Raw genomic sequence first — 27,994 nt, 5'->3', positions numbered from 1 at the left:
GCGCCTACGATCCCCAGAGCGCCCCGCGGCGCGGCGGAGCGAGAGCGGCGCGGGCAGGAGCGGGGCCGGGCCGAGCCCAGGCAGGGAGCGGGGCCGGCGGGGGGCGCGGCTGCGCGGAGCGCGGCTTCCTGAGCGGCTGGCGGCGGCGGCGGCCATTTTGTGGTGCCTCTCGCCTCCGCCGAGCGGGCCGCGCCGCAGGGACCCGGCGAGGGGGCGAGGAGACGGAGCGAGGGCGGCCGGGGCCGCTCCGCCTCAGCTTCCCTGAGGCTCCCTGCGCCGCGGAGCCCCCCCCCCCCCCCGGGCCCCGTCACCCTCCGGCTGCGGCTGCGAGCGGCGCTCACGCACCATTATGGAAGACGACGGGCAGCCGCGGACCCTGTGAGTGCTGAGGGGGAGCTGGGGGATTTTGGGGAGCCCGAGGGGCTGTGGCGGTGCCCCGGGTGTGTGTGGAGTCCCGGGGAGGGGTCCCTGAGCCCCCTGTGGGGCCCCCCCAGGGCTGGAGCTGCCCCCCGTGAGGCGGCCGCTGGTGCAGGAGGGCCCTGTGAGGGGCTGCGTGTGGTGGGGTCTGAAGGCAGCGTGTAATAACTCGGGGCTGCCCCTCTGCTCGCTGTTAAAGCGTTGAGGATTTGAGGTTTTTGTTGCTGCCGGTGAGCTGGGTGCTGCCCCGCAGGGCTGGCTTTGTTGCACGCTGTGAACTTGTAGCGGGGGCCCCCGCCGCCTGGGCAGGTGTGAGCACCCAGACGGCGGGGTGAAGGGGTTTGGGGAGCTCCCCGATTAAAAAAAGCTCCACTCCAACACTCAGCACCACGACAGGACCGTGTTCAGGCCGCCCGCACGCGAGACACGGCTCGGGACGGTGCCAACCCAATCTTTGTTTAGTTTTAGGGACAGTGGCTTTCAGAAAGGCTCGCAAAGATGTTCTGGGTGGGAAGCCGCTTTGAAGAAACTACTGAGGCAGGGCAAAACAGCTCGGAATTGCTCGGTTTGGTTTCCAGCACCAAAATGATGACTTGGCATTTGAGGCTGTTGGAGGCAATGTGTGTTGTTTTTCTCCTTGCTAGGTCTGGAAAAGTTCTGTTAACTTGCTCGTGGTGTAGTACAAGTACCTGCCCAGCCTTTGCTCCCTGAGATGTAAAGTTTGAATAACTGCACCCTAAATACTCTCACTTTTTGTGTTGACTGCCCAAGTGGTCTGACTTTGCTCGGCCCGCGGAGTGGAAGTGGTTCCCAGAGCGCTGCCTGAGAAGGAGCAGAGGGAAAAGGCCAAAGGTGCCCCATGTTTTACTGGGGGCTCTTTTCTGGTCCTGATCGGTTCCTCCTCCTGCTTTCTTTTGTTTCAAGAGCTCTATCTGGACCGAATTTTAAAATGTTTACTTACCACTTACAAGTTTTGGTGCTACGCTTGAAGTGGGTTCATCTTCCTCAAAGCATCCAGCAGTGGCCTGACTTAGCCTGTTGTCACTCGACGAGGAAAAAAATTGCATTTGTGCTCAGATGTCTGAAATGCCATCACTACAGCTGCCCAGGAGGTTTTGTGGCACACATGTGACTCCCCGTATAATTTGTCAAACTAGTAAAGAGCATACACGTTCAGTTCCTAGCAATTTCGTAGCAATCCCAGTCATGTCGGGTTACTTTTCTAAAATTCTTTCAGGGCTGTTTTCATAAAACACAAACATTTTGCTGTAGCGTTTCTTCTTCCTCCCTCTTCTGCCTCCTCGTATCTGAAATACCTTTAAATTTATAATTGCAAGTTTGTATTTAAAGGTTATTGTGCGGGGTAATAGTTCTCCCTTGTATCTGTTATGATCTTCCTTACAAATAAAAGATGTGCTGTCCTCAGGAGCAACTAATAATACTGTGAGTTGAACTCTTTAGTTTAGCTTGTTTGTTTTTACAGGAGAAGGCCTAAGTAAAGAATAAATTGTTTATTCTGCTCGATGGCGTGCATAAGCACTTGGCTGATAAGTGAAGCTTTATGGATGGCTTTGCTGAAGGAATAAATGAAATACTAAAGGAAAACCTGCAGGGATTGCTTTGTTGTTCTCGGTTGTGGTAGGTCAGTGATGAACCTCTAAGAATTCAAAATATCTTCTGTGGCTTAATATAGAAAATAGACACCAGTTCCATTTTTTCTCATGTTTCATAACTAACAGGCCTTTATGGAGACTTGGAGAACAACACTCAGTGTTTTCTGCCAAAAACTTCTCCTTGCTGCTTTGAACAATTTGCAGATAACTCGAGAAAGGTGGACTTCTGTGTCGTGTTTTCCCTGGTGACATCTAGATCCTGGTCAGCACCCGTCAAGTCACACATGGTACAGAAAATCAACAAAGTGTACTTTTTTTCTTTGCTGGCTGTGATCTGAGCGATGGGCTTCCGAATTCTTTGTACAGAACTCTTGAAAGCTGTGTTTTCCATGGGCACTGCTGGGTCTCTCCATCGTGAGCGGTATCAAAGTCCTGCTTCTACTTCAGAGTGGAAACCAGGCCATCAGAAACTTCTTCTGGTGCTGGTGTTTTCAGCTGCCAGGGACAATGGGAAGAAAAGTTCCCAATTTGCGTGTTCGTATTGATGCTATCCGAAAAAATGTCAGGAGCACTCACTAAATACTGTAAGCTGTTGCAGGTTGCTGCCTTGCTGTGTTGTGCAGCAAGTCCTCTGCACTGGATGCACAAGTCAGACCCTTCAGCTCTGAGCCCAAAGCTGGATTCACTTTTCTTGTACACCTTCAGTTCAATCCTCTTGTAGAGGGGTAGTGTAGGGACTAGATTTTTCTAATTTTATTTTCTGTAGTACACTAGCATTACTCAGAGAGATGCTACTGGAATTTGTAGGGAATTTTCACCACAGCGGCTGCGTTAATCCTTATAATACTTTCTTCAGTGGAGTCTGCCATTTCTTGCGTGTTGTCTGCATGAGCGTGAAAGCTTTCTTACAGTCTTTCAGCAAAGTAGTATGTAGGGGAGCTTTTGTGGACCTAAAAGTGATGGCTGTAAATGTCCCTTTCTTCCTTATCTCAAGAGTTAAACTCTAAACTAATTGCTGCTATTTGCATCTCTTATTTTTTTTTGTACAATTTTACAAGATCTCCAAATTTGAAATGCAGTTTCTTGTTCTTTGAATTGTCAGCAGCATTCGAATATAGTGTATTGAAACTTGCGTCAGGGTATATTTCTCTGTGTGTGTATAAATATATGTGTGGTTTGTTTTTTTTTGTATGTGCTTATTAATTGGTATGTAAGTGCTTCAAACTTGCAGAAGGGAACAAACACTACTGCCTGTATGCAAAAAAAAAAAAACAACTTTTGCTGCCCTGTCACGTTAACCAAGACAACAGCCTATAAAAGTATAGTAAGTGCTTCTTCTCTGTTAGTTTTATGATTTTATTTTTTTTAAGTCTGAATAATACATCCTGTCAGATATAACAAACCAGAAATACTGAAATTCTGTGGAACGGCCTTTTGAAGGCCATGTGTTTTCTTTAGGTGTATTTCTGCTTACTATGTTTTCACGAAGTAGAATAGAAAGTACTGCGTTATATCATGCATAAGTTGAGGTTAAAAAGGGGAAATTTGGGTGCCCCATTAGTCTGGCGGTATGTGCCAGGTGATTAGCATCAGCTGAGACGTGTTGTGTTTCCAGAAAGGTAAGGTTTCTGTTCCTAATGTGTTGAATATATTTCTTTCCTTAGAGATACACTATTCAAACATGGTACCTGGAGCTGTTTACTTGTATGATTTTTTTTTTCCAGTCATCTTTAACTGTATTGCAGGAGGTAATGTCACTGCAATCTACCAAGTTAAAGACATGAAAGCAGCCATCAAGTCCTGACCTTTATGCGTTGTTTCGAATTTGTAGCGGTGTGCGTTCATGTGTTTTACATGAACTTCAAGAGTTTGGGGTTCTGTGGATGCTGTCTGTGTCACACGAGCCTTTTGCTGTGAAGTATTCTCGTTGTATTCAAGTTTCTGAGCATTAGCAAATTGTGTAAGGTGTTGATGCTTTCTGGTTATGGTAATGGTGAACATCAAGGCAGCATTTATCATACACAGAGAATTAAGGGACCATTAGGACTTCACATCCCCTTTGAATCTAGCAGTCGGGTGGTCCACAATTACTCTGCTCGTTTGTTTTTTTATGCAGCCTGTTTCATAGCTGAGGGTTACGATGTGGCATCTCGCAGAAGACATGGTGGGGTGGAAAGCCACCTGGTACGGCTTCCAACAGCACAGCTTAGCTTCATTGAACGGGTTTGGAAGGAACAATTTTCCTGGCATTTTTGTTTAGGAATTCCAAAAGGAATTCTGCAAATGGTACATTGGAAATATAAGAACTCTGAAAAACATACTGATATGCAGAAGATGCTGAGACTTTGGTTTCCTGTGTTGTTACTGTGTTCTTCGCAGAGCCTGACTTTGCAGCAGGGTGAATTTGGGAGGGCTGCCCTGTGCTTCTTCCATGTCAGTGCTCCAGCACGTACCGGGCAGCAACCACTGGTGGCAGTGTCAGTGCTGACACTTCCCGGGGGAGCTCTTACTTGAAACCAGATTTTTCCATCGGATTTTAGTAATGTCTGCAAATGGCAGTGTTTCCACTTAAAACTGTTAGTGCTTGGCGATTTTAACTTGGTGAATGATTAACGAGCTTAGTTAGGGTTCCAGATAGCAGTTAAGCACTTAGCCAGATCTTCTATGTTTTCAGGACAGGGAGTTGAAAAGTCCATGAGGCAGGCAAGCTGTCTGACGGGGGTCTTCCTTGGCTTGGCAGGTCTTAACTTTCCCAAAATGCTTCCTAACAACACAGTCTACAAATGCAGCTTCTTTTAGCGATGTCTCCTGATTCATGCATGTTTAGTAAGAAAATGAAGAATACCTGAATGCGTTTAAGGGATGTGTCTGTGTTAGGTGGCATCCTGTCGGAAACCAGCTCTGGATCTGGTGCAGCACTTCTCTCCTGACGCCGAGTTTGGAGCTGAGCTTTTGAAAGAGTATCAGCATAAAACCCTCTGAATTTCATTGTGTGGTGTTCAAATGAAAACAAGCGGTGTCAGTTGTAATTTTGCTCGAGCTAAGTGGCAGGCCAGTTGTCAACCACAGAAGTAGCTTTTAAGACTTTTACTCCGAGGGATGCCCAGTAAGCGAGAGAGGCACACGCTTACCGGGCCTACACGTGGACTGAGAGCTGCTGGCTCGTGGTGGAGCTCACCGGAGTGCGCTAACAGCTCCCACTGACTTCTTGTTAGGGGATTTGATAGTAGATCAGGGTGTAATAGATAAAATGTGTATTTTCTTTCAACAGCTAGATCTCAGAAGTTGCATTCTTGTTGTTGGTTGTATTTGTGTACCTTATACTTTGACAGGCTTATTTTTGTAAAGAACGAGTGCTCCTGGGCTGCTGATGTGGAGTTGTACTGACATGACGTGCCTTTCCCTTACCAATGGAGTTTGATTTGAAATCGGGCACGCTTTTTTAAAGGAGTTCTGTTTTGTATGTTTGACTTTTTTCTGAGCCATCTCTGTGACCTGGTTTTACTTTTTGTGGGTGTTAAAACGTAGCAGAACATCCAGGAGTGGTTCTAGAACTCGGCTATTGTGTGTGGTTGGTTGGTTGTTTTCTTACTATTTGTGCAATTGTAGGACTCCATCTAAACTTCATAAAAACAATTCCAAGTTTTGGAATTTCTAAGGCTTTGTAAATGAATTTTGATAAGCGTGGGTGATATTAAAATAACACTGCTAAAACTTGGGGGAGTTCTTACAGAGGTGGTAGCTGTTGAGCTACATGGCTAGGTGGTCCTGTGTCGTGGTGCTGCACAGATTGCCTTGCCTGTTGCTGAGCCACCAGGTTTCCCACTTCAGGAAAACAGAAGAACTGAGGTGGTTGCTTGCAAGGCACAGCACGGTCTGTGTCCGATAGCTACTGTTGAAACAGGAGGCGTTAGCTGTGGGTTCGTACCCAGATTAAAAGTGGGCTTGATTAGATGCTCAGTGGGAAGTGAAACTTAAAACATCGTTGCCCAGTTGGTGGCTTGCTCTATCCAACATTCCCGAGCAGCGTTCTTCCTGCTCGTGGCACTGCTTTGAAGAAAGGCTTGGTGCTAGATACGGATGTCCAGTGTTATGTCTGTTTCATGCTTCACGTTCTCAGTTGTGCTGCCAACTTTTTAATTTAAAAAACACATGGATGTTGCATTAAAGCTCTGTCATAAAATCATTTGTAAATAATGTCTTTCAATTTAAGATGCCTGGGATTTTAAAGGGAGATTTTTTCATAGTCATTTAAGGATTAAAAAAATAACATTTTAAAAGGTGAAAAGTTCTGGTTTAATTCTTTTGTTTGTTTCCTTGTGTAGCTATGTAGGAAACCTCTCCAGAGATGTGACTGAAGTCCTTATACTTCAGTTATTCAGCCAGATCGGACCATGCAAAAGCTGTAAAATGATAACAGAGGTAAGGCCTTTCACATCCAGAGGGGTAGCAACAATAATGTAATTGAGGGTAAAATTGTGGGGGCTTCTTTTGACATTACTGGTAATCTGTTTTCTGGGGTCGATCTTGTTTATGTTTTCTGATACCCTTTTGCAGAAGAGACCTGTTGTTGAGCACAGTCCTGTACTTTTGCTGGTAGCCCTGCCATATCTGCTGTCAACTGATGATGAGATTCTGCTTTAATGTAAAGGATTGTTGCCCTCTCTTTTCAGAACCATCTTGTTCTGATAATCAAAAACTTTCTTGTTTCCAGTGTTATCCATGACTATTTTTTCCATTTTTGACTTTATCTGAACAAGAATCTTAGTAGTTTTTCCTTCTTCACTACAGCAGGACAGTCAAAAATTCTTTGAAATATGTCCTGAGCCTCTTCTTTAAATTGGAGTAGGTCTTGTCCACACTAGGCTGTTCTTAAATGAATTTTTTCTTAGAGCAAAATTTCCTTAGTATCCCAGATAAGGTTTTTGTACAAAGTGTTGGTAAGTATTAATACTTTATTCTCTCACGTTTGTAAACACTCTGATATGTTTAGGGTTGGTAGCTATTTCTGTGATCTTCTTGACATATCCTAGGCAACTTTTTGCTGCCTAGTGTTCTTCCTTCTTTCTTTATTTATAACCCACAATCTTCTAGCAGGCAGGGACTAATCAGAACTTGTGCTAGGTTTAATTTTTGGTTCTGTTGTGTTTTTTTCTTTTTGAGTGCTCTTCTTGTGGTTCCTACTAAGTTGTTATCACAGATTTTATGAGTACGGTCACCTTTTTTTTTATCAGGAACATTAATGAAAATATTAAGTGAGCTTGGTCACAAGACTTATCCTCTTAGGAACACCACGATAGTAACTTCTGTGATCTGCTTTTCCTTTCAATGTGGCATGCTGCTTTTTTGCTTTTAGCCACAAATTAACCTGATGCTTGTTAAATCACTCTCATCTTCGACTTAACTAGTAATTTCTCACGTGGCACCTTTATTAAAGCTTCCTAGTGAAGGTAAGAGTTCTGCCGTGGTTATTGGAGAAAGACGAGAAGAAAGTAGCATGCGTTACAGAACATTCTTGGTGGTTTTGCTTTAGAGAAATGGTGATTGTCACATGCCCTTCAGAAATAGGGTGCTGCCACTGGCTGAGTGAGAGGTGTTGGCATCACTCTGATTTGCTACAAAGTGGATGAGAAATTCCAATGCTTGTTTTATTTTTTATAACCACAGAAATAAGCAAGTTCAGCACCCATTTACTCAGTGTGCTGTCTGCCCTCACTGCCCCAAAGCCACCTGACAGGCTTCACAAAGAAGAGGGTGTGGAAAAAGATCTTGGTGAGAGGGGAATTCATATCTTGAAGGTAGAAAGGGCAGTGGTTTTCACCTCTGGAATACCTAGGAGGGGTATTTTGTTGCATCCTTTAGGGTATGTTTGCATTTCAGAGGTACTGTAAATAGTGTATTTATACTGCTGGAAATGGGTTTTGATATAGAGCAATGCCCTATAATTACTCTCTGGTTCAAAGAGAATGAGACATGCAGAAAATAAGAGGGAGGACAGTGTCTTTTTCAGGTAGAGTTGTAAACTTGTCAAAGTGATAACCGTAAACAGCATGAGCTACAAATATTAGCAGTGCCTTTACCTGCGTACTTTAAAGGTTTTTAACATTTTTGTATAGCATGTTAGTTGTTTGGGTATTTAAAAAAAAAAAAAACAACAACAAACAAATCCTTTACAGTTGTATCAAAGTAATACGCTTACACCTTGAAACTGACTTCCCAGGTAACTTCAAGTGGTTGGATTCTAGACTGGAATTGGCCTGCAGCTGTCATGCATGTAGCTGTCAAAGTGCCTGTTGACATTGCCCATCCTTCTAATCCCTGCATTTTAAACTTTTCACAGCTGCTGTTACGTTTCAGTAGTTCTTACCTGCCCATTGTTACTACTTCAGTCAGTTGAGTTTATACCTGAATGTTTTCCTTTTGTGTTTTTTCTCTTTAGCCGTTTGCATCAACTTTTTTTCACTCGCTTTTTCCCTTCTCATTTGCAGAAGATGTGGCATGGCCATACTAAGTGGCTAGTGTTTTCAAGTGTTTAGTGTTTCAAGCGTTAGGCCCTATCTCTTGTACTCATGACATTTTTGGGCGGAATTTAAATCCAGTGTCTCGTAGTCATTTCCACTTGATCAGCTGTTCTGAAGGCTTTCGTGTTCTTTGCTCTTCATATCCTGATTTAGGGAGCTTTATTTGTGAGTTAGTGTTTTTAAAGAAGAGTTGGTAAGTCAGTGTACAAAAGCAGGTTATATCCCAGATGCAAGAGAATAGCAATCAGTTGATCAGTGTCTTCCCCCTTGATCATTAATTATTTTGAGCCCTTTTTAAGGGGTGTTTCCCAGCTGTTAGGTGTAACAGTTTTCACTTGAGGCCAAGAATATGTAACCTCTACTAGTGTGCTCTACTAATGATTTTCAGGTTAAAAAAAAAAAAAAGAAAGATTTTTATGCAGGAGGAGAAAGAAAATTGGTGAAAATGTATGTGGGGAACAAACCTTTTCAAGCTATGAGTATATATTGGAGGCAGGAGACTAATTTTGTTCTTCTCTCTACTCTTCCCCTTTTCCCTCCTCTCCATCCAGTCTGCAGATCACCTTTCTGGTAGATGAATTATTTTTAGTTCAGTACTGAGACCTCATATAAAGTAAACAATGCTTCAGAAACTGCTAGACCATTAAGAGGCCCATCTTAAGAATTCTTACATTTAAGTATAATTTCAAAGGCTTTTTCATGAATCTAATGCAAATCGTTCTTAACGTTTCTAGCTATAAGTAATATATTTTCCTGGATTTTCTTCTCAGCAACCCGATAGCAGAAGGGTCAACTCTTCTGTTGGATTTTCTGTTTTGCAGCATACAAGCAATGACCCTTATTGCTTTGTGGAATTTTATGAACACAGAGATGCAGCTGCTGCATTAGCTGCTATGAATGGGAGAAAAATTTTGGGAAAGGTAAGTTGTTTATGTTGTAATCTTAATTTTAAGGGAAATAAGTTCTTGTAAATAAATAAACCTATGGGAATTTTTTGTTAGAGATGTTGAGAAAGATTAAATATTATTAAAATAAAATACTGTTGAATTAAAAATAAAAAATAATCTTATTTAGTAAGTGTTCTTTGTTTTTTTTAAAGTGCTCCAGTCTTTTATATTGAGCGATGATTTTTTAAACATTGACAGTTGTAACCAACCCTTAAATTACATTACAAAATGTAAGAGTTTTATTAATTTATACTAAATCTTATACTTATTTTCAGGAGGTCAAAGTAAACTGGGCAACAACACCAAGTAGCCAGAAAAAAGATACATCCAGTAAGTAAAGTAATGGCACAGTATTACTTCTACACAAATACTTAATAACATGTGGTAGTAATTGCCATAAATGCATTTAAACATAACTTTTCTCCTTCCCATCTTGTGTTTAATAGAACTTTGCAAACTAATTCTTCTGTTTTCTGCTTTACAACTGGGGAAACTGGAGTGGACGCGTTTAGTTGCTGCTGCTCATCGAGTGGAATCGTGGGCGTTCCTGGTTCCCAGTGCTGTACGCAGAGCATCACTTTCTCAGGAGTTAAAACTGTAGATAGCAGTTAAATATTTGATTAGTAAATTATTTATTTTCAGATCACTTCCATGTGTTCGTTGGGGATTTAAGTCCAGAAATAACAACAGAAGACATCAAGTCAGCATTTGCTCCTTTTGGTAAAATATCGTAAGTATCATAATAAACATTGCTGATATTAGTTAGGAAATCTGACAGTCAAAATGTGGTTCTGATTTGAAATGTTATTTCTTATCTCTTAGATATTTTTTCTGATGTTAATTTCTTTGTGTTGGGTGGGCAGTAACGAGGGATTGTCTTTTTATCTTGGTATTCATATCATGTGTTTGTATATACAATAATGCAATTGTGCTTCAATTTTGCTGAAAGGAATATGCTTTTAACTTTATGTACTAATATCTTCCAACTTTTTATTAGAATTTAATTACTGTTTCTAAGTGTGATTCTTTTATTGTTTGGAATGTGTACAGAATAGTGATTTTCCAAGTGGTATATGTTGCATCTTCGGCATATTTTAAATGCATTTGTACTGCATTTTATAGGCAGTATCGAACACTAGGCAATTAAATAATTTTATGAAGCAGTTTGTTGTCGAACTTCTGAAAATTTTGAAAAAAGCTAATATTGGAAATTAAATTACTTTTCTAGATATGATGAATTAAAATTATATTCAAAATAAAAAATGTTGGATTTATAGTATGTGCACACTTCTGCCAGTTGAGAGAGTTTCTTTAGACTTCTCTCAGAAAATTCAGGTGATAATTAATCATCTGGAGTTTCAATTGAACATGTTTAACATTAAAAGAATGCGTGTGAATTCTAAAATATATATTTAAGAGTACTGCTACAAAAAGCTTGTTAATCTGTTATCAGCTTATCTTCATAGAAATCCTTTAAAGTTGCACATGAATTTTTTTATACTATTTTACAGGAATATATTTCTAAGAACAGAATTTTTCTCTTGTTCTGTACACATATTTTTAAATGAATCATAAATCTTACCTCTGCTATTTTGTTTACTTTGCTTTTTTGTCTCTTAATGTGGTAAGTAGTACTGTTTAAAAATCGATATAAAGAGAATAATTCAGGTTTCTGTTTCTCAATCTATATTTATACCTGAGACCTGCAGTTTTTCTAAAGTCCAAGTCACAATTAAAAGTAATAGCATTCTGGTTATTTTGCAGAATTGCTCATAAGAATGGACAGGATCTTGAAGGCTAACTGCAAGGAACTGTGCACACTGGAACTCAGTTGTAGATTTTTTCTCATTTCTATTTATTCTTATTATACATTATTTATATATACATATTTTAGTATTTACATTTTAACATTCTATATTCAGTGCAGTTCTATATTTCCAATCATTTTAACTTACTCACTAAAATTTCTGTGTAAATTTGTTGTTTTCGTACTGGTGTGCTTAGCATTGTTGTTAGTTTTATTCTCCTTTCTTAAATTTCTGAAAATGTCAATTTTTCAAAATTTACAGCTGCCCAAACTCCAAAATGATGGTAGAGAATTGACCAAGAAAAATAAAGAAATCTGTTAACAGGCCATGTATGCCTTTTAATTCCTATTTTTTCCTCTTTTTCGATTTTTTTAATATTTCATATATTTTGTATCACTAGGCAGAAGACATTTAACTATTTAGAAAATGCATGGTAAATTAGATAGAATTGTTACAGTAATTTATAGAACAGTAAACCTTAGTGGACCCTAGACGATAGAATATTAGAAAAGGAAATTTGTTTCTCTTATACTTCCAATTTGAACATTCTAGTTTTAGCCAGTATAGGTTATGTGGATAGGTTGCATGTCTATTACATGTTATTTTTTTTGTCCTACTGCTTTTTTCTAACAGGTAAAGAAGCAATAGGGAGAGTTCAGGAATGACTAGTTTTAGGGCTAACTGAATTTATAAGAAAAATTATGCTCACAATACAGTGTGTGTGGTTCCTTTTAGTTTTTATTTTGCTGGTTGTTAATATTGCCCTCATATAGCTGTGCTTCTTTTCACAGGGATGCACGGGTAGTTAAAGATATGGCAACTGGAAAGTCAAAAGGCTATGGTTTTGTATCTTTTTATAACAAACTGGTGAGTAATCACAATGTAAATTTAAAATAATTGCAGATTTTTCCTCTTTTAGTTTTTCCTGTTTATATATTCACTACATAACAGACTTTTTCTCAAGGGAAATTTGGGTTTAGAAGACAGTTTAATCAAACTTCCATTATTTGTGGTAAGGGATAAAAGAATTATGAAAGAATTTAGATGACTGCAGTGGTGCAAGAACATTCTGAAGAAAGATTCCAGAACGCAGAAAGCTTGTTTGGGTGTGCTGGAGTTGGGCTTAGTCTGTTGAGCCATCTTTTGTAGAGCGAGTGGAGTATCTGCTCCTGGGCCTAGTGCTTTGGGATGCTGTACTTTGGGTCTGCTAGCTGAGGCGCTGCACCTCGTCCAGTGTGGTTTGGTGTGGTAGGGTAGAAGCCCCACAAAGTGAAGCCCTGGAGCCCTCAGTCCCATGCTGTGCATGCAGTTATGCAGCAGGGCTTAGTGTTTGGCAGGTTTTGGTTCACACCAAAGTTCAGTCTTGCTGGGGACCTAATGCTGCTGCATGCGTGGCATACACTGAAGTACAGCTGAACTTGCTTCCTTGAGCTCTGCACCTCAGTAAAATGTCCTACTACTTACACCAATAAAAGAGCTGCAGCAAATTATTCTTGGTAATTTTGAAGTTAATTAAAAAAAAATCTGGAAATGATTTGGAAAACTGAGTAGTGTTTGTTTAAAGATACATTTAGGACAATATGGGGTGGTTTTCCTTACCCATTAAGGTCTCAGTGCACACCACAATTATGAGAAAATTGCTGCATTGGACTAGAAGAGTTATGGCATGGTCTTGGCTCCATTTTTATTTTACCTGTGATCATCAAGACTAGCAGTGAGGTGAATTTGAGCTGGTTTGGTTTCCTAGTCTGGTTGGAAGTTACTGTGCCTTAGGAGCAAGGATGCAAGTTTTTTTTCTATTGGTGTTCTCTCATAAATTCATCATTGCATTTACGTATTGTCTTCAAAATGACCACTGGGTATAACTAAAAGAGGAGGATTGAATTCCTGAGTCATTAGTATTTGAGATGAGCCTGTCCTGAAAGCCGTCAGTGTGGGGCAGGGAGCTGCAAGCCATTCACCTTTAAATTGTCCCCGTGTTCCCTTGGTCCCTTGTGCTTTACTTCCTTTCTTAAGCTTTGTGCCCTTGGAAAAGCATTTCAAGCATATGTACTATTTGCTCTGCCTCTCTTCTTTCAAAAGAGTTGGGGGGAAATAAAAACGATTGCTTCTTGCAGAGTTAGCAAACGTTTCCTTTTTTACAACGTGAGCTTAGAGATTGTCTGTTAGCTCATATTCAAGATAAGGTGTTAAGCCGTGTGGGCTGTGGACTGTTTGTTTTTTTTCTGGGTGTTTGTGTGTTGCATACATACAATGACTTTAACACTTACAGAAGGTATGTCTGAGGGTAGACTGCTTTGTTAATTGGATACCTTCTAAGGGCAGAAGAGAGGAAGGGGGTTGGAGGGGCAAATAATAAGAAACTGCAAGCTCAGTGGATTTCTATCCCAGCATTATATTAACGCATTATTCAGCCTTCCCTGAACTTACAACTTTTCTCCCTAAATCTGCCTAAACTTGACCTTTTACAATAAGTGCCTATTAAGGTTCTTGAAGGCCACATTGAAGCATTTCTATTTTATATCATGTCTTCTGCAGCATGTACTTTGTGGTATAAACTTTAGTTGGGTTACAGCCAAGAAATTTCTCAGTGAGGGATTATTAAATGACGATTAAAAAGTCTGTCTTTACTTTTCATCTGTTACTATCAAATACACTTTTGTGTATTATGTTCTTGGTGATACAGTCAATTGGCAAAATCATTTTATTTTCTGTAATTAAAACTGTAGTCCTTTCATCTAAATAGTTGCTTCTGGCATCTCTATGACCTTTGCACTTTCTTGGGGCAGCCATCATAGACTCTGATACATTACCTTTACACAACAAGTATCTGTATGTATATGACTGTAGTTGGCTTTGGCTCTGTATAAAGAAAATGGGAACAGGGAGAAAGCTTTTCCAAATTGCTTGTGAGGGCCTTCCTATGTAACCGTTGTCTTGATGTTACTTGATTTTGTCTGCTTACTAGGTAGGTTTTTCAGAATTTCATGTACTTTTTAGCAGTTGCTGGAATTAGCTGACAACCAAATCTTATACATAGGTTTATACGTACTTCTTATTTGTATGTATTCGTAGTCTTTATTTTCCTCTCTTTAGGATGCAGAAAATGCTATTGTACACATGGGAGGCCAGTGGCTGGGAGGCCGTCAGATCAGAACTAACTGGGCAACGCGGAAACCACCAGCCCCCAAAAGTACACAAGAAAGTAAGAGCTTTCTGTAAAGTTCTGTGGTGTTTGCTCTCTTGCATGGCACTGTTAAATGGAGGAATGAAACGGTGCTGCCACGATTATGTCACTTAATTGAATATCTAGTTTGGCTTCCGGATCTTAAAAAATAGATTTTTCTGGTATGTTAAGTCAACGTAGTGGTGGCACTGCTGCTCTATCATAAAGTGTTGGGTGTTTGTTAAATGCATAATTCACACATCTGTACAAGGTAAGTATCTGGGACTCTGGTTACTACTAGCCTGATGCTCAAAAGTGGCCTTCTCTCTTTCTAGATAACACAAAACAATTGAGATTTGAAGACGTAGTAAATCAGTCAAGTCCAAAAAATTGTACTGTTTACTGTGGAGGAATCGCTTCTGGGCTAACAGGTACGATTTGTTTTATTGCTTCTTTAATTGCTGAAACTTTGTGGACACCAAGAGGGCTACTAATTCAGAAATGTTCTGTGTCGTAGATCAACTTATGAGACAGACTTTTTCACCGTTTGGACAGATCATGGAAATCAGAGTGTTTCCTGAAAAAGGTTACTCTTTTGTCAGGTATGCACAAAGGAAAAGAAAATCTGTGATTTTAAGGTAGTACCGATTCATCTTCCTATAATTTCACTTGAATGAACTTCAGCTGATACCTTAAGAGCTGTTGCCGTATGTTCATAGAAAAATTTGGAACTTTTAAGCAGCCACCAATCTTTTTACTTGAAAAGATGAAAATCTGTGAAAGCAGATCTTCTCGGGATTTTCCTGTATGTATGGAGTCACTTTTTTAATAACGCACTGAAAGGACTACGAAGCATAACACTGGTTTGTTTTTACATTCTTTAGATTTTCAACCCATGAAAGTGCAGCACATGCTATTGTTTCAGTTAATGGAACCACAATTGAAGGACATGTTGTTAAATGTTATTGGGGTAAAGAGTCCCCTGATATGACTAAAAACTTCCAACAGGTAATGGCATTTTCACCTTTTCTTTGTTTGTTCTTGTATTTGTATCACAAAAGCAAGCAACTATCTGTAATGCATCCCAATTATAACAGCTAAACGTTGTGGTAGGATTCTTACATAATTCCACGTTCTGTCTCAGTTATGTTCCAGTTGTTCATCAAATTGGGCTAGTGATTTTGGTGGAATATCTGGTACTGTCTGCTGGATATGAGTCAAGATAGGGAGAAACTTGGAGGTAATTCTGATTCTTGCTAGCCCTCTTACCGCAGACTAGCTGACCATCCAACCAAACACCCCTTGGTATTTGAAGCACATGTGCGTGCACACTTCCAGTACGAGGATCTAATGAGGTCGCAGTGCTGTCTCACTTTTATTTATTTACTGTGGCTAAATAGCCTTAGCCAGCGTGACTGACAGTCAAAAGTGTTGCCTCTAGCAGCTGCAAAGGAACATAATCCTCCTCTAGAACCTGAAGAGCTAAGAATTCTTCTCTCCTTAGGTGGATTACAGTCAGTGGGGGCAATGGAGCCAAGTATACGGAAATCCCCAGCAGTACGGGCAGTACATGGCCAACGGGTGGCAAGTACCGTCATACGGAATGTACGGCCAGGCCTGGAATCAGCAGGGGTTTGGAGTAGAGTGAGTAATTGTACTTAACTTTTTTTTTGTAGAGTGTTTCAATAATGTTGTGTCTGAGCTTCAGGCTCGTTTGATTCGAGGATTGCACAAGGTGTCAAGCCTTGTTGCATGCTAAAGCTTATGTTTAATGATTACCATGGACCAAATAGTGGGGTGAGTCACTCTGGCTTGTTCTTGATAAGACGTTTTGTGCACATGGGTGTCTTGAGACTCAAAGTTAACAAAGACTGCCTCTGTGTTGGAGTTTCAGGTGGTGGTCTTGTCTGTTACCTAAAAGTTTGAGATTCTGACTTGTGGTGGAGAAATCTAAACCATGGAGCCCTGGTGTTTACCAAAGGGTTTGTGACTGAGGAGGAAAGAAACTACGTAACATCCCTTTTGCAGTTCCAGAATTTGGCTGGACTCCTAATGCTTGAAACCTTCACCAGAATTTTTTGTTTTAAAACACTTCTAATATAACTTCTTTAATTTCTCGTAATGTTTAATTGGCAAGAGAGAAAGCCCTGAGAAACCTATCAGCGGTATTCCTGCCAATTAGGCGTTGGGGATTTTTTGCATTTCTGCATCACTGGTGTGGAATTACGGACACATGCCTGTATTTGTGCCTGTTGGAGGTGGTTGTTCTCTCTAACTAGTATCCAGTACTCCCCCCCTCTTAAAGCTTATGGTGTTTTCAGAAACCACATGTTGCAGCATTTAGCCTGGTATAAAAGGCTTCTGAATTACTCACAGAAGAATAAAATGTTCTATTTTGGTGTAACTGGTAGCGTAGGAAGTGTTTTATATTCTTTTTTTAGTCTGTTGACTTGTAAATAACTTGACTAGCTTGCATGATTTTTTCCTTTTGTTTTTTCTTTTCCTGTTCCTTTTTAAGCCAATCTCCATCTGCTGCCTGGATGGGTGGATTTGGTGCTCAGCCTGCCCAGGGACAAGGTGCTCCTGTAATACCTAACCAAGCTGGATATGGTATGGCAAGCTACCAAACGCAGTGAGCTGGGACTCTGTTTAAAAGTGTGTATTTCATGATAGGCTGCAGTTTCCAGTGATGCTCTGAAGACTGGAATGTAGACAATGAAAAAAAGAAAATATTTATTTTAAAAATGGAAATGTTTGGAACCTTTAGCACAGCTTTGCTTTGGTGAAGGACACAAATGTCTTCTAGTTCTGCCTTTTTAAGTTTTTGTTCATGATGGATATGAACATGTTTTTCTTTGTGTACAAAAAATTAAAAATAAAGTCAATAAAGACAATTCTGACTACAAATTTTGATATAGTAGGAGAAATGGCTAATGAATTTGATCCTTAGGTTACCATTCCATTTTTTTTTTTTGTTCTGTCTTCAGTGTTTTATATCACTGTGCTTTTTAAGAGAAATGACGTTGAAAAACAAAACAGCAAGTTGCTTTTAGTTGAACACACATCCTGAAATAAACTGTGGACCAATCATTACAACCTGCTAGACAGTATTGGTTTTTCAAGAAACCTATGGACATCGCTCTGAAAGCATACGTAGGTCTTGGAATAATTTTTTTAAAAAATATTTAATTTTTCTACACGCTTAAAGAAAACAGAGTATGATACAAAGAATAGTTCGGTCTGAAGAATGAAAAACAGTACTGTCTGAGTTATTTCACATAACTTCTGTCCACATTCAGGCACATATTTTAACTTTTCAGAGCTGGTTTGCTTATTAAGATTGTAGGAGTTTGCGTTTAATTTTGAGAATTAAAGAAGTTTTTGCAGGTATGTTGTTTGTATTCAAATCAGACAGTCATACTTGTACTTTTACATAAAGTTTGAAGGCTACACATTGTAAATATTTCATAATTACAGTGTTTCAAAAGCATGCTCAAACATAGAGGTAGCAATGTAATTATTCAAAGTAATACTTAATATACTCTACTGCTTTAAATGCAGTAGATTGACAAGAATGTGCAAGACTGACATTTCCAAAGTTGGCTATTATGTAAAGTTACATAAAGAACTATAACAAAGAGCCTTAATTTTAATTTCATAAATCTTTAATGCATCACCTTTTTGTCATTAGAAATACGAATTTTTTGCTTTACATTATTTGGTATGTAAATACCTTGGTTAACAACCTTGTAAACCTATTTCAAGGTTATTATAAGTTGTATAGTATCTTGAGTGTTTTGAAAAATCTTGATGTTTTTTAAGTCTAGAAATATTTTGCCCAAGAATTTTTTAACAAGATTGTTAAAAACATCTTATTTTAGAGAATATTCAATGTGCCATTTGGTAAATGGAGATGCAGTTGAAACAGTACACTGAGTTGTGACTTATTTTTAATTAAAGTTTTTGTCTTTATGGGTGGTTTGCATGTGATGAACCTGTACAGAGGCTGGGTTGTTTGTGTACTGAGTGTGTAAATGGATAAATCATGAAGATGTTTAAATGGTATACTTGGGTTATTTCTGAATAATTTTATGGATACATTGATATAAACTGCCTCAATAAATTTGAAGTTGAAAATGAATGTAAGTTAGATATAAGTACTGTCTCTTACCTATGACAGCTAGGGGGTGCAAATGTTTCAGCTGTATTCAGAGATACACTGAGGCAGCACGTTTAAATGTAGGATTTGCAGTGGTAGACCAGTGAAGCAAACTTGCATTTTAAAAGAAATGGAATGTTTGATTTTAGATGCTGTAGTTCTAACGGAGTGTTTGAGAAGCTGCATATTTTATCTTTTCTGTTTCTTTCTGTGCAGGTGTTGCAAGTTGGAATAGGTTTTGAAATAGAAACTTGCAGGTTTTTCTAAACCCAGCCAGGTTGTGCAATTAACAACACTTAATGCTGTAGCAAACGACATGAGTTTTTTTTCTTCCTCTTCTACTTGACGTGTTTAATAGTACCTTGAATTTTAGATCAGGTTGAAAGTGAGAGATTTTGGAAGAGCAATTTAGTCAGTTGGTTCAACTGTACTCAGAGATACTTGCAACTCCAGGCTTCTAATGCATGCAATAATGACTGAAGTTAGCGTGGAACCGTAAGTGCTTGTGATGACAGAACTGGCCGTGTATCTCTGTTTCTCCTTTATCATGTGTGTCGTGTTCTTTTGCTGAAGTTAGGAATCTCATCCACAGGACTCTTGTTTTTTCTATAAATTTTGTATATATGTGTATATCTACGCGAGGATCGGCCTATACATTGTAGTTTGGAAAAAAAAAATCACAAGTCTGCATTTTTGTTAAACTCATCTGGTTTCAAAAAAAATAATCATGAGTTAGATCTGTGAATTTGCGAATTATTTTAGGGTTTCTTAGACTTCACTTGAAATCTGGGGTTTCTACGTGATTCTAGGTGTTTGAGTTCTGACTGTTCTGGATACATGCTGGTGTGTAAGCAGTATGTTCTTTAGGCGCTACTGAAGATTTCCGTGTTGCAAGTACATCGCCACGTAATGCCCATATAAGTGGGCGTAAGTTTAAGGCGGTGATCTTTCAGGTCTCAGTATGGACTTCACTTTGAATCTGATTAAATAACATGCCTGCTGCAGGGTTGGGCGTTACCTGACCTGTGTTTCAGGATGACAGATAGGATATACTTTCTCCTTTGAGTCTTTTCTCCTTGGTTTTTATACGGCTGTTCTTTAATGGTGATATTTCTTCGCAGACTACTCAAGATACGGGAGTCTCCAGGGTCCTTTAATGTTTCTGTAGCACTGCGAGGAAGAGTTGTAATTTGGATTGCTTTCTACTCAGTAGCGTTCGTAAATGCATTACTGACAACTTTTTGGCACCAAAGAGCCTCTTGCACCATACTGCTTTTATGAATGACTGTTACACTGTTGTAATTTCTCTAACTACAGAAATCAACCACTACCTAACCCCTTACCGCTAGGATTTGAATTTCAAAAAGCGTTGATTTATCATGGCTTACGTTGATGCGTGCAACCTGAAGCAAGGTTGTAATCTGCACTTGCAGAAAATGTTCAATAAAAGTGAAACATGATAAAGGGCTTATCCTCTTGTCATCTGTCAAAACGTTGTCCCTCTTCGCTGTAAAACTGACAACAGGTATATAAGGCTAAACTTGTAAACTATGCACTTGAAACCATGTAAAAGATGTTTTATTTACAATTTTTTTGTGGAAAGCCAATTTGTATTTTGCAGAGTTGCAGTAGGAAGGCTGTACATCTAAGGTTTTGTGTAGCTTTTCATCGGTCCTGCCTCCTTGTGTATATTTTAAATTATATTCTTCCTGCAGAACCTGCTTCCTTAGTAAGTTAACTTCGTAAGACTGCTGTTCACTGTGTCAGAACCATTTCTCATTTCACTTACCAAAAAAATCTCACAGTGAATAAGGCTGAGTTTTGAAGAAAACGAGCAATTTGTTATTTCTTGTGTTTGTACACAAGGAAGTGGACTTAAACTGTATGGACATAATTAGTGTCTTATGCTTCTGATCTGACTGTTTTTGAACAAGGGCACAGGTCTTTGTTACATGGAACTGTTCCTGGTCAGCAATAAAAGATTTTGTTGCACTGTTCATAAATGGCAAGGAAGAGGCAATCTTTTATTCAGTGTGCTTCAAAATAGATGGATGGGGTTTGAAAAAGCTAAAGGTCTTGTTTCAGCTTGAATCTTCATATATGTATATGTCTATATGAAGATTCATATATATAGGTAGACACAGCGTGGGGTGTTTGAAGTTATTCTGGATAGCTGTTTTGATAGCAAAAGCAAAATGTTCTTATGAAACTGAACATCTATTCTGATCGTATGGAGTGGTGCCTGTTACACATTGGCAGAACTAGGGGTTTCACTATTTAATGTTCCTGTTCATAAAAAGGCATCTGAAAAACAATAGCTGCTGGAGGGGTTTTTGTGATGTGTGATTTCAACTAACTCATGAATCCAGTTGATTGCTTTTTGGGGAAAAAAAAGTGAAAGAATTAAAAAGGTGTTTGTGTTTTTCAGTATTTGTCACCTGGATTAAATCTTTTTTTTTTCCCTTTCCACCGTCACTTCACGTCAAAGACAATGTTCAAAATGTTTTCTGAATGTTTTATTTTAAAAAAGAAATAGGGCTTCATGATGATGAGTAAACACTGATTGTGTCATCTTCCTGAGGATACATACTGATCTAGATCATGGCTGTGGATGACATGCTCTGTGCTCACTGACATTTAAAGGGTAATGTTTCAGAAAGTTTTGAGTTGACATTAGTAATGATTATTTGAATACAAGTTATTTGTGCTGAAATACACCGCCACTCCATGCTTTGATTAAAGCTTGTCTGAGCCTTTTTGGTTATTAAAAGTATTGCTGATAAGCTGTGAGAAGAGACATCGCTTCACCTTGTTTCTTAGTGTTCAGGCTGTCATTCATTAAGACACCTACGTTGCAGTCTTGTTTTGTTTTGAAGAAGAACACGTGATGGAGTTGTGTGAAGGAATTCAGTGCAGTCTGCCTTTCTGTACTAACGGACGATAGCATCTGAATTATTTCAGCCCTTTGGAAACAAGGGATCAGAGGGCTTTTGGAGGACCCAAGGCTCTTTAACCTCTGGCACTTCGTTTTAATCTCTTCATTTTTCCCAGAGAAGCTCTCCAGGAGACATAGGACAGGGAGGAAAGCTTCAGCTCAGAGTTGCTCACCTGAACTGGGGTGTCCTGCTTCTGCTCACAGTGCCTGTCACCTCCCTTTGCACAAACTCAGATTCTCACTCATCCCAGGTACTCAGCACCTGTCCTTTCCAGCCACTTGCAGGGAAGGAGAATGATGGAAAGTGAGAAGGAGTGGTGAAATGAAGTGGTGCACATGCTAGACAAGTGTTGTACATGAGCAGCACCAAGAACTCCTGTTGTTGAACACATTCAGAATCATGACAGGCTTAAGCAGATTGTGCAGCAGTATCTGAAGGGTTGTGAGCATTCAGACACAAATTTGCTTTATAACTTTGCTTAAAATAATTTTACTTTACAATTAAAAATGTAGAAAACATGTAACTTTGCCGTTTTCTTTGTTTCCTGAGAAAATAGGTGCACGTTAAACAGCCAAACTAGAACACCTAAGTTAACTAAGCAAAGAAATCTTTAAGGAGCAAACTAGGGTAAGCTTCTGTTTCCATAGACATTTGTTTAATTTTGGTCTCTTAGCTTGGCGTTCTGTCGTTTGCCTGCATTGACCCTTTTGTTTGTATAGTCGAAGTGCTTTGAAACAGACACAGCTGCATCTTGCGTGTCTTCCTATTCTTTAAAAATGTAGTTTCTGGGGCAGGGATGGGTAGGAATTGAGTAAGAATCACGAGCCTTACCACATGAAACACTGAAGAATGCTTGAGTTTCCCAGCTGGAAGTTGACTTGCTAGTGCCAACCTGCAGTTTAAATATCCCAGGTTGCAAGGAGTAGCTGCCATCCTCTGTTTGAGTAGCAAGGTCTTTGACCTTAATACACAGGTAATTGTTGTTGAGGTACTGTTCTCTGATAATGCTTGTGGTTTCTTTGACCCTTTCAGTGAAGTAATCTTTTCCATTCCACAAATGAGTTCCTTCCTCTTACGCTGTCATCAAGCATGAGAGGAAAGACCAATTAACACAATTTATTGCTTCCATTTTGGGTCTCAACGTGGGGGTAGGGGGGAATAACCTACTTTGGTATTAAAAGAGCCATCTAGTTCTGCAAGATGCCTCTGTAGAACCGTTTCTATTTGAGTTTTACTTGCACCTGAAACCACAAGGAGGCTACACCAGTGTATTTTAGATCGCGAGGAAGGAACCGGCCCCTTGGAAGCGCTGTTACGTGCTACAGCTACCGTAAGGGATCACTGTTGTACTGTTAAATGCTGGAAACATTTGTGCGTCGCTGCTGACTCTTAAGTGCAAGGCTTGTTTTCTGTAGAGAATAAACTTGTCCTGTGTATTTGCAGATATTCAGAGAAGGCTGAGCAATCCACTGCTGTTTTCTGAAGTCCTGCTTTCTTAATGTGAATTAGAGCTTTTTTCTGTCCTTTTCAGGTATGTGGCATGGTTTGTAGGAGAAATGTCTGTTGCATTAATGACTAATTATTTAAAATCATGGCTAATTTCAGACATGCTGTCTAAAAAAAAAAAAAAAATACATTCCTAGCTTGCTATTCCTAGGTTATCCTTGCCTCCTGCTATAGGGCTTTTTGTATTCTATGGAAGAAAACTAAGAAATGCCATGAAATCTCTCAAATCCCTTTAAAGGGACACTCTCAGAAGCTGGCAAGTTGCTGTAAACTTGCAGTATGTGTATCATGACCTTGTTCCAGAGGCTTACACATTTCATATACGTGGCTAATATATTTTGAAAAATAGTCCGTACCTGAGGCCAGAGGAATGACTTAGATATTACTGATTACTGCATTTTTAAGAAGACGTAAGGCTGCTATGCTGTACTCCCATGGACTGCTTAGAGTACTCCTTTCAGCATCGTTTTGTTGTGTGGCCTTTTGAGAAGATCTTGGCCCACCAAGATACACCCATGGAAATCTGGCAAGGTTGCAATACTGTGCTCAAAGTCCATTTTACAGGGTCACAGCAACAAGTGTTGGGCAGAAGCTGCATAGAAGTAGAAAAATGACATTTCATCAAAATGCCTGTACTGTAGAATCTTACATGGAAGGTAGTGCTGTAGTCTTTTCTTTCTATGTATGACTTCTAAGTAAAAGGAAGGAAAGATGTTATCATTAAAAGTATTCAAGTGTGACTGAATCTTTGTCTGCTGGGGCTGTAGGAAGACATTCTTTTGTAACTTATCATTGCAGAAAATACAAATGGATGCTTAGATTGTGGGTTGTGATTTGGTTACTGCTAAAACTTTGTATCTCTTTACTTTCATGCCCAGTCTATTTTGCTGTATTTTTCATTTTAATTACGTATGTTTCTAGTCAACAGAGTTGTATTCACCTTGTATGTCGACCTGTTGCATTTGCACCTGGTTCTTAGCAGACACGCATTGACTTCAGGTATCACTTTTAATGTTCTTAGAGCTGACCTATAAAAGATGATGACTGCCCTTCCCCTGTATTGCAAAAGTTTTTGATTTCTTATCCATGTTCTAATATTTACAGATGAATTTTGAAAGCATGTGTTAATTTTTACTATTTTTTTTAAATCTTCAGGTTTGAACCAGACTGGACTTGCACAAAATCTGAGATTTCTTTATCCCTACTCCACCTCCCACTAATTACAGTCCTAATTACATGTAAGCTGGAGTGGCTTAGAATGCATTTAAGGTTTTGATGCTGATTTTTCAATTCATTTGTAGTTGAATATGTTAATGTAGTTTAACCATGTCAAAATTTTTCTTACTGTAAAAGTGCCTTGTCATGAAAAACCTGATGAAAGATGATTTCTTCATCTCATATTTTCATGTGTAGAGCTACTTTATTTTCTGCAAGCAGTATAGAAATTGTGCAGGTATCCTGGAGGATTGAAAAAAGAAAAATGACACGATTTGTATTTTTTTTTCCAGTGTAAAGACAGCATAAAGGTGAAATAAAATTTGGTCCCCTTAATTCTTTCTCCTTTATTTTAATAGAAAAAAAAAAAAAGCTAAGTAAAAATATCAATGCTTTTGGTGAAACAAATGCACATTAAATATTAAACTAATGAAACTTGCTTCTTTGCTGTCAGATGCAAAGGACCTAAATCCGTTCTTAAAAAAATCACCTAATTAAATTGCAAGCTTTGAAATGCTCATGATTTTATTAGTGCAATTTAGGAAGAGGCCTGGGTGTAGCTGCAATATAAGGAATAAGCACTACTGGAATTTGGGTTTTGCAGATTGTATTTGTGCATAATGCGGTTGGAGCTGGAGCGTTACACAAGCTTAGGAATAAAAGTTGATCCTGTGAAACTTCTTATACTAGGAAGTATAATAAATAAAGCAGTGAGTCAGAGCTTTTTCCAAGTTCAAAATGAGAGATGTTGGACAGATTTCCCTGGTTACTCCTGATTCACTTAGGTAAGCCTGAAGCATTACAGTTTCCTACCAGAATTCTCTTCAAAGCTGTTTGTGCCTCACCGGAAGGGTACGTTTATATTTTCACTGTATGTATCGTACTAAAAGATTTAAAACACGCTTTATCATCTGCTCCTTTACTCTGAAATTTGTAGAACTCCTGATAGTAAATGCATTTAACAAAAGCCTACAAAACGTAGTCAAACTATAAATGGCTTACTCATTTAAGGTTATTCTCACTAAAAAGTGGCTCTTGTCTCTGAAAGAATACCAGATCTTACCAAAATGAAATCAGTGCTTTTTCGAAACGAAGTAGACTTAGCCACACTCTGGTGAATTCTAGTATTGAGCTTGTCAGTGATTTCTTTGTGTTTAAACTATGAAAACAAGAAGCTAAAATATTTAGATTAAAAAACAAAACAAAAAACACCCTCTGTTTTCATGATACTCTGTGTGCATTTCAACATTAGCTTATTTGGAAGAAAAAACTTGAAAGCAGCGTTTGCCAACCCATCATGAACGCTAAGATAAGTATTTGTGAAGTCTGAAACCTGAGTTTATGTATTGGACCTATCATATCTCTGACAGTCTGATTTTATGCACGTATTGTCATGGATTAAAATGCCTGGTGTGCTGTGGCCAGAATACAGCCTTCAGTGTGGCGTTTACTCTTATTTCTGCTGTTACATGTGAAATCACCATCATATAAGGCAAGGTTTGCCAGTCTACAGAATTTATGTTAACAGATCACTTTCTGTTTAAATTCATGTAAAAACATTTGGGTAAGATGCTGAGGTCAGCCATATACAATAAATTACTTTCCCTTTGAAAGTCATAAAATCACAGTAATGTTTTTGTTTTATGAATCTCTTTTGGAAGAGAAGATTAAGTGGTTAGTCCTTGGGTTTGAGGGCAAATGAATTTTCCTAGAAATTAATAAAGCTGAAAGTGAGCTTATTTGCATCACAGACTTTGAGGAAACCTAAGAACCTCGTCCTCTGTCTTTGCAGCTAGCCAGACCTCATTGCCAGCCATGAACCAAGGTTATGGTGTGCTTTAGTAACGAGCGTGGCAGAACTGGAAAACAAGCCTTAAGAGCCTAAACTCACACCCCTGTTCTTGTGTAGCACAGACAGGAGTTTGCTACCATGAAGACCCCTCCTTAATTTAAGTGTTTTAGATGCCAAGTTTGGGGTCTACTTCTTAAAGAGTGTAAATCAGAAGTACCTCTGCTGAAGTCAGTGAAATTATATTGCTGTAAATGAAATCTTTAAGTCATGAGTTGGGTTTCTCATAGTCTGTTCTAATTGCAGTTGATTAGTTTTGAGTCTGTCAACTGGAATTTGGCATTGAAATGAGCTGCATGTTTTGCACATTTTCTGTGATGTTATTCATAGTTCATTATGTTCAAGAATAGACTTTTGCAATGGAAACAGCTAAGCATAACTGCTTCCATTTCTTTTCAAAAACAGCTATTTAAACTGAAGTCCACAGATTACTCTTCAGGATACAAGTAAAATTTTAAAGCAGAATCTTTGATCTCCTTGCCTGAAATCACAAACTTATCGAGTGTGTTTCTGCCTTGTTGGGTACCTTGCACAATCTCATTTCTTCTGTTTTTCTTTTTTCTTTTTTTCCTAGCTCATTCCTACCAATGTCAATGGGAAATTTGCTGAACTCTATCCAAATCTTTAAACCTATCCTCACTTAGGATAATGACTGATCCAAGGTTTGTTGCTTCTCAATATGCTAACAAGTATTGTATGTAGAGAATGGAGTGGGAGAGGGAGAAACAAAGCTCATAAAAGCTTTTATGTTCAGTTTTCAGTGAACTTTTCCTATTTTAACTTTGAGTACTTTTAAAAGCAGAAATAAAAGCTGAACATAAAATATAATCAGATGGTATGGTTTCATTAATTAAACGTATCTCCAGATTTCAGTGTTTCAGTTTTAATGGTACACAGTTCTTGAGATGCAAGTGCAATGACTGTGTGAAATGTGTTTTCTGCTGTATTGCCTGGCATAGCCTGCAGACTTAGATCATGTTGTATTTGACAGCCAAAGGTTATCAAACACACATGTGGGTTGTATCAGCCTAGTAATTTCTAATGGAAGCTTTGCCCTGTGAGACTAAGGAAAAACCTCATAAAATTGTTGTGATGCATAGTCTTAAAATCTATTTAAGAATGTATAAATCTGGCAGGTAGGCACTGGCACATTTTGACTTAAGTCATAACTAAAGTTGCATGTGTACTTGTACAGGTGTTGCAGTTTATTTGTGGGGAAAAAAGCAAAAATCCCCCAAATGCCTGAATATCTTCACCAACTTCACCTGGAAGGAAATTTCCCTCATTGCTAAGGCTCACAAAGCGCTGAATGTCAAGCACAAGAACGGAGCACACAGTACGGGCATCTGAGACCCTGACCCAAGCAGCACTGGCAGTCGTGCCCAGCTCAAGGGAACAAGCCTGTGGGAGCAGTCCAATTGCTCATGCTTGCAAGAAAAAGGGGGGAAAATAAGAACTACTGAAAGCAATTTTGTGTCAAGGGGAAGAAAGGAAACAAGAAAATCTCCTTCAGGCTTTATGGATAAATACGTGGCAGAGCTGAAGGTCAGCGTTAGCAGAACATGAATGGAGCACAAAGGACTGGCTGCGCTGCTTGGAGCTTCCTGGAGACACCCCTGCGGGAACACAAACTGCCTTCGGTCTTCAGGTGTTCTCATATTTATCTACTCCTGTCTCCAAATGCATGATGTTCAGTCTTAAAACAACTCAGATAACTTGTCTGTAGATTAACTTGAAGATTGTTTTTCTAGGAGTACTAATTATAAGAGTTTAAAGCCAAAACTTTTGTTACCTGATACTTAAATAAAATTTGGTGGTATCTGCGTAAGTGTCCATGTGCTGCTCTGGAACACCTGG

General features: G+C 39.1%; 1 protein-coding gene across 14 annotated transcripts; it reads left to right on the top strand.

Annotated features, from left to right (window-relative positions):
- TIAL1 (TIA1 cytotoxic granule associated RNA binding protein like 1) lies at positions 1-27,965 on the top strand. 14 transcript variants are annotated; one of them, XM_084525626.1, is made up of 17 exons: positions 1-378; positions 6,356-6,452; positions 9,322-9,471; positions 9,774-9,828; positions 10,123-10,228; positions 12,098-12,173; positions 14,403-14,511; positions 14,808-14,903; positions 14,990-15,074; positions 15,357-15,480; positions 15,977-16,116; positions 16,991-22,194; positions 23,011-23,098; positions 23,995-24,072; positions 24,229-24,311; positions 26,712-26,799; positions 27,333-27,965. In XM_084525626.1, exons 1-12 carry the CDS (start codon positions 350-352, stop codon positions 17,106-17,108), a joined length of 1,185 nt encoding a protein of 394 aa, XP_084381752.1. In that variant the 5' UTR covers positions 1-349; the 3' UTR covers positions 17,109-22,194; positions 23,011-23,098; positions 23,995-24,072; positions 24,229-24,311; positions 26,712-26,799; positions 27,333-27,965. The 14 variants fall into 14 exon arrangements, with proteins under 14 accessions (XP_084381752.1, XP_084381762.1, XP_084381764.1 ...); XM_084525636.1 differs by having other exon boundaries at positions 16,991-23,098; XM_084525638.1 differs by having other exon boundaries at positions 23,995-26,799.
- Positions 27,966-27,994: the final 29 nt, after the last annotated feature.

Source organism: Aythya ferina (assembly GCF_964211825.1).
Source record: "Aythya ferina genome assembly, chromosome: 7".
NCBI lineage: Eukaryota > Metazoa > Chordata > Aves > Anseriformes > Anatidae > Aythya > Aythya ferina.
Note: the sequence above shows the minus strand (reverse complement) of the source record. Positions and strands in the feature narration are given on the sequence as shown.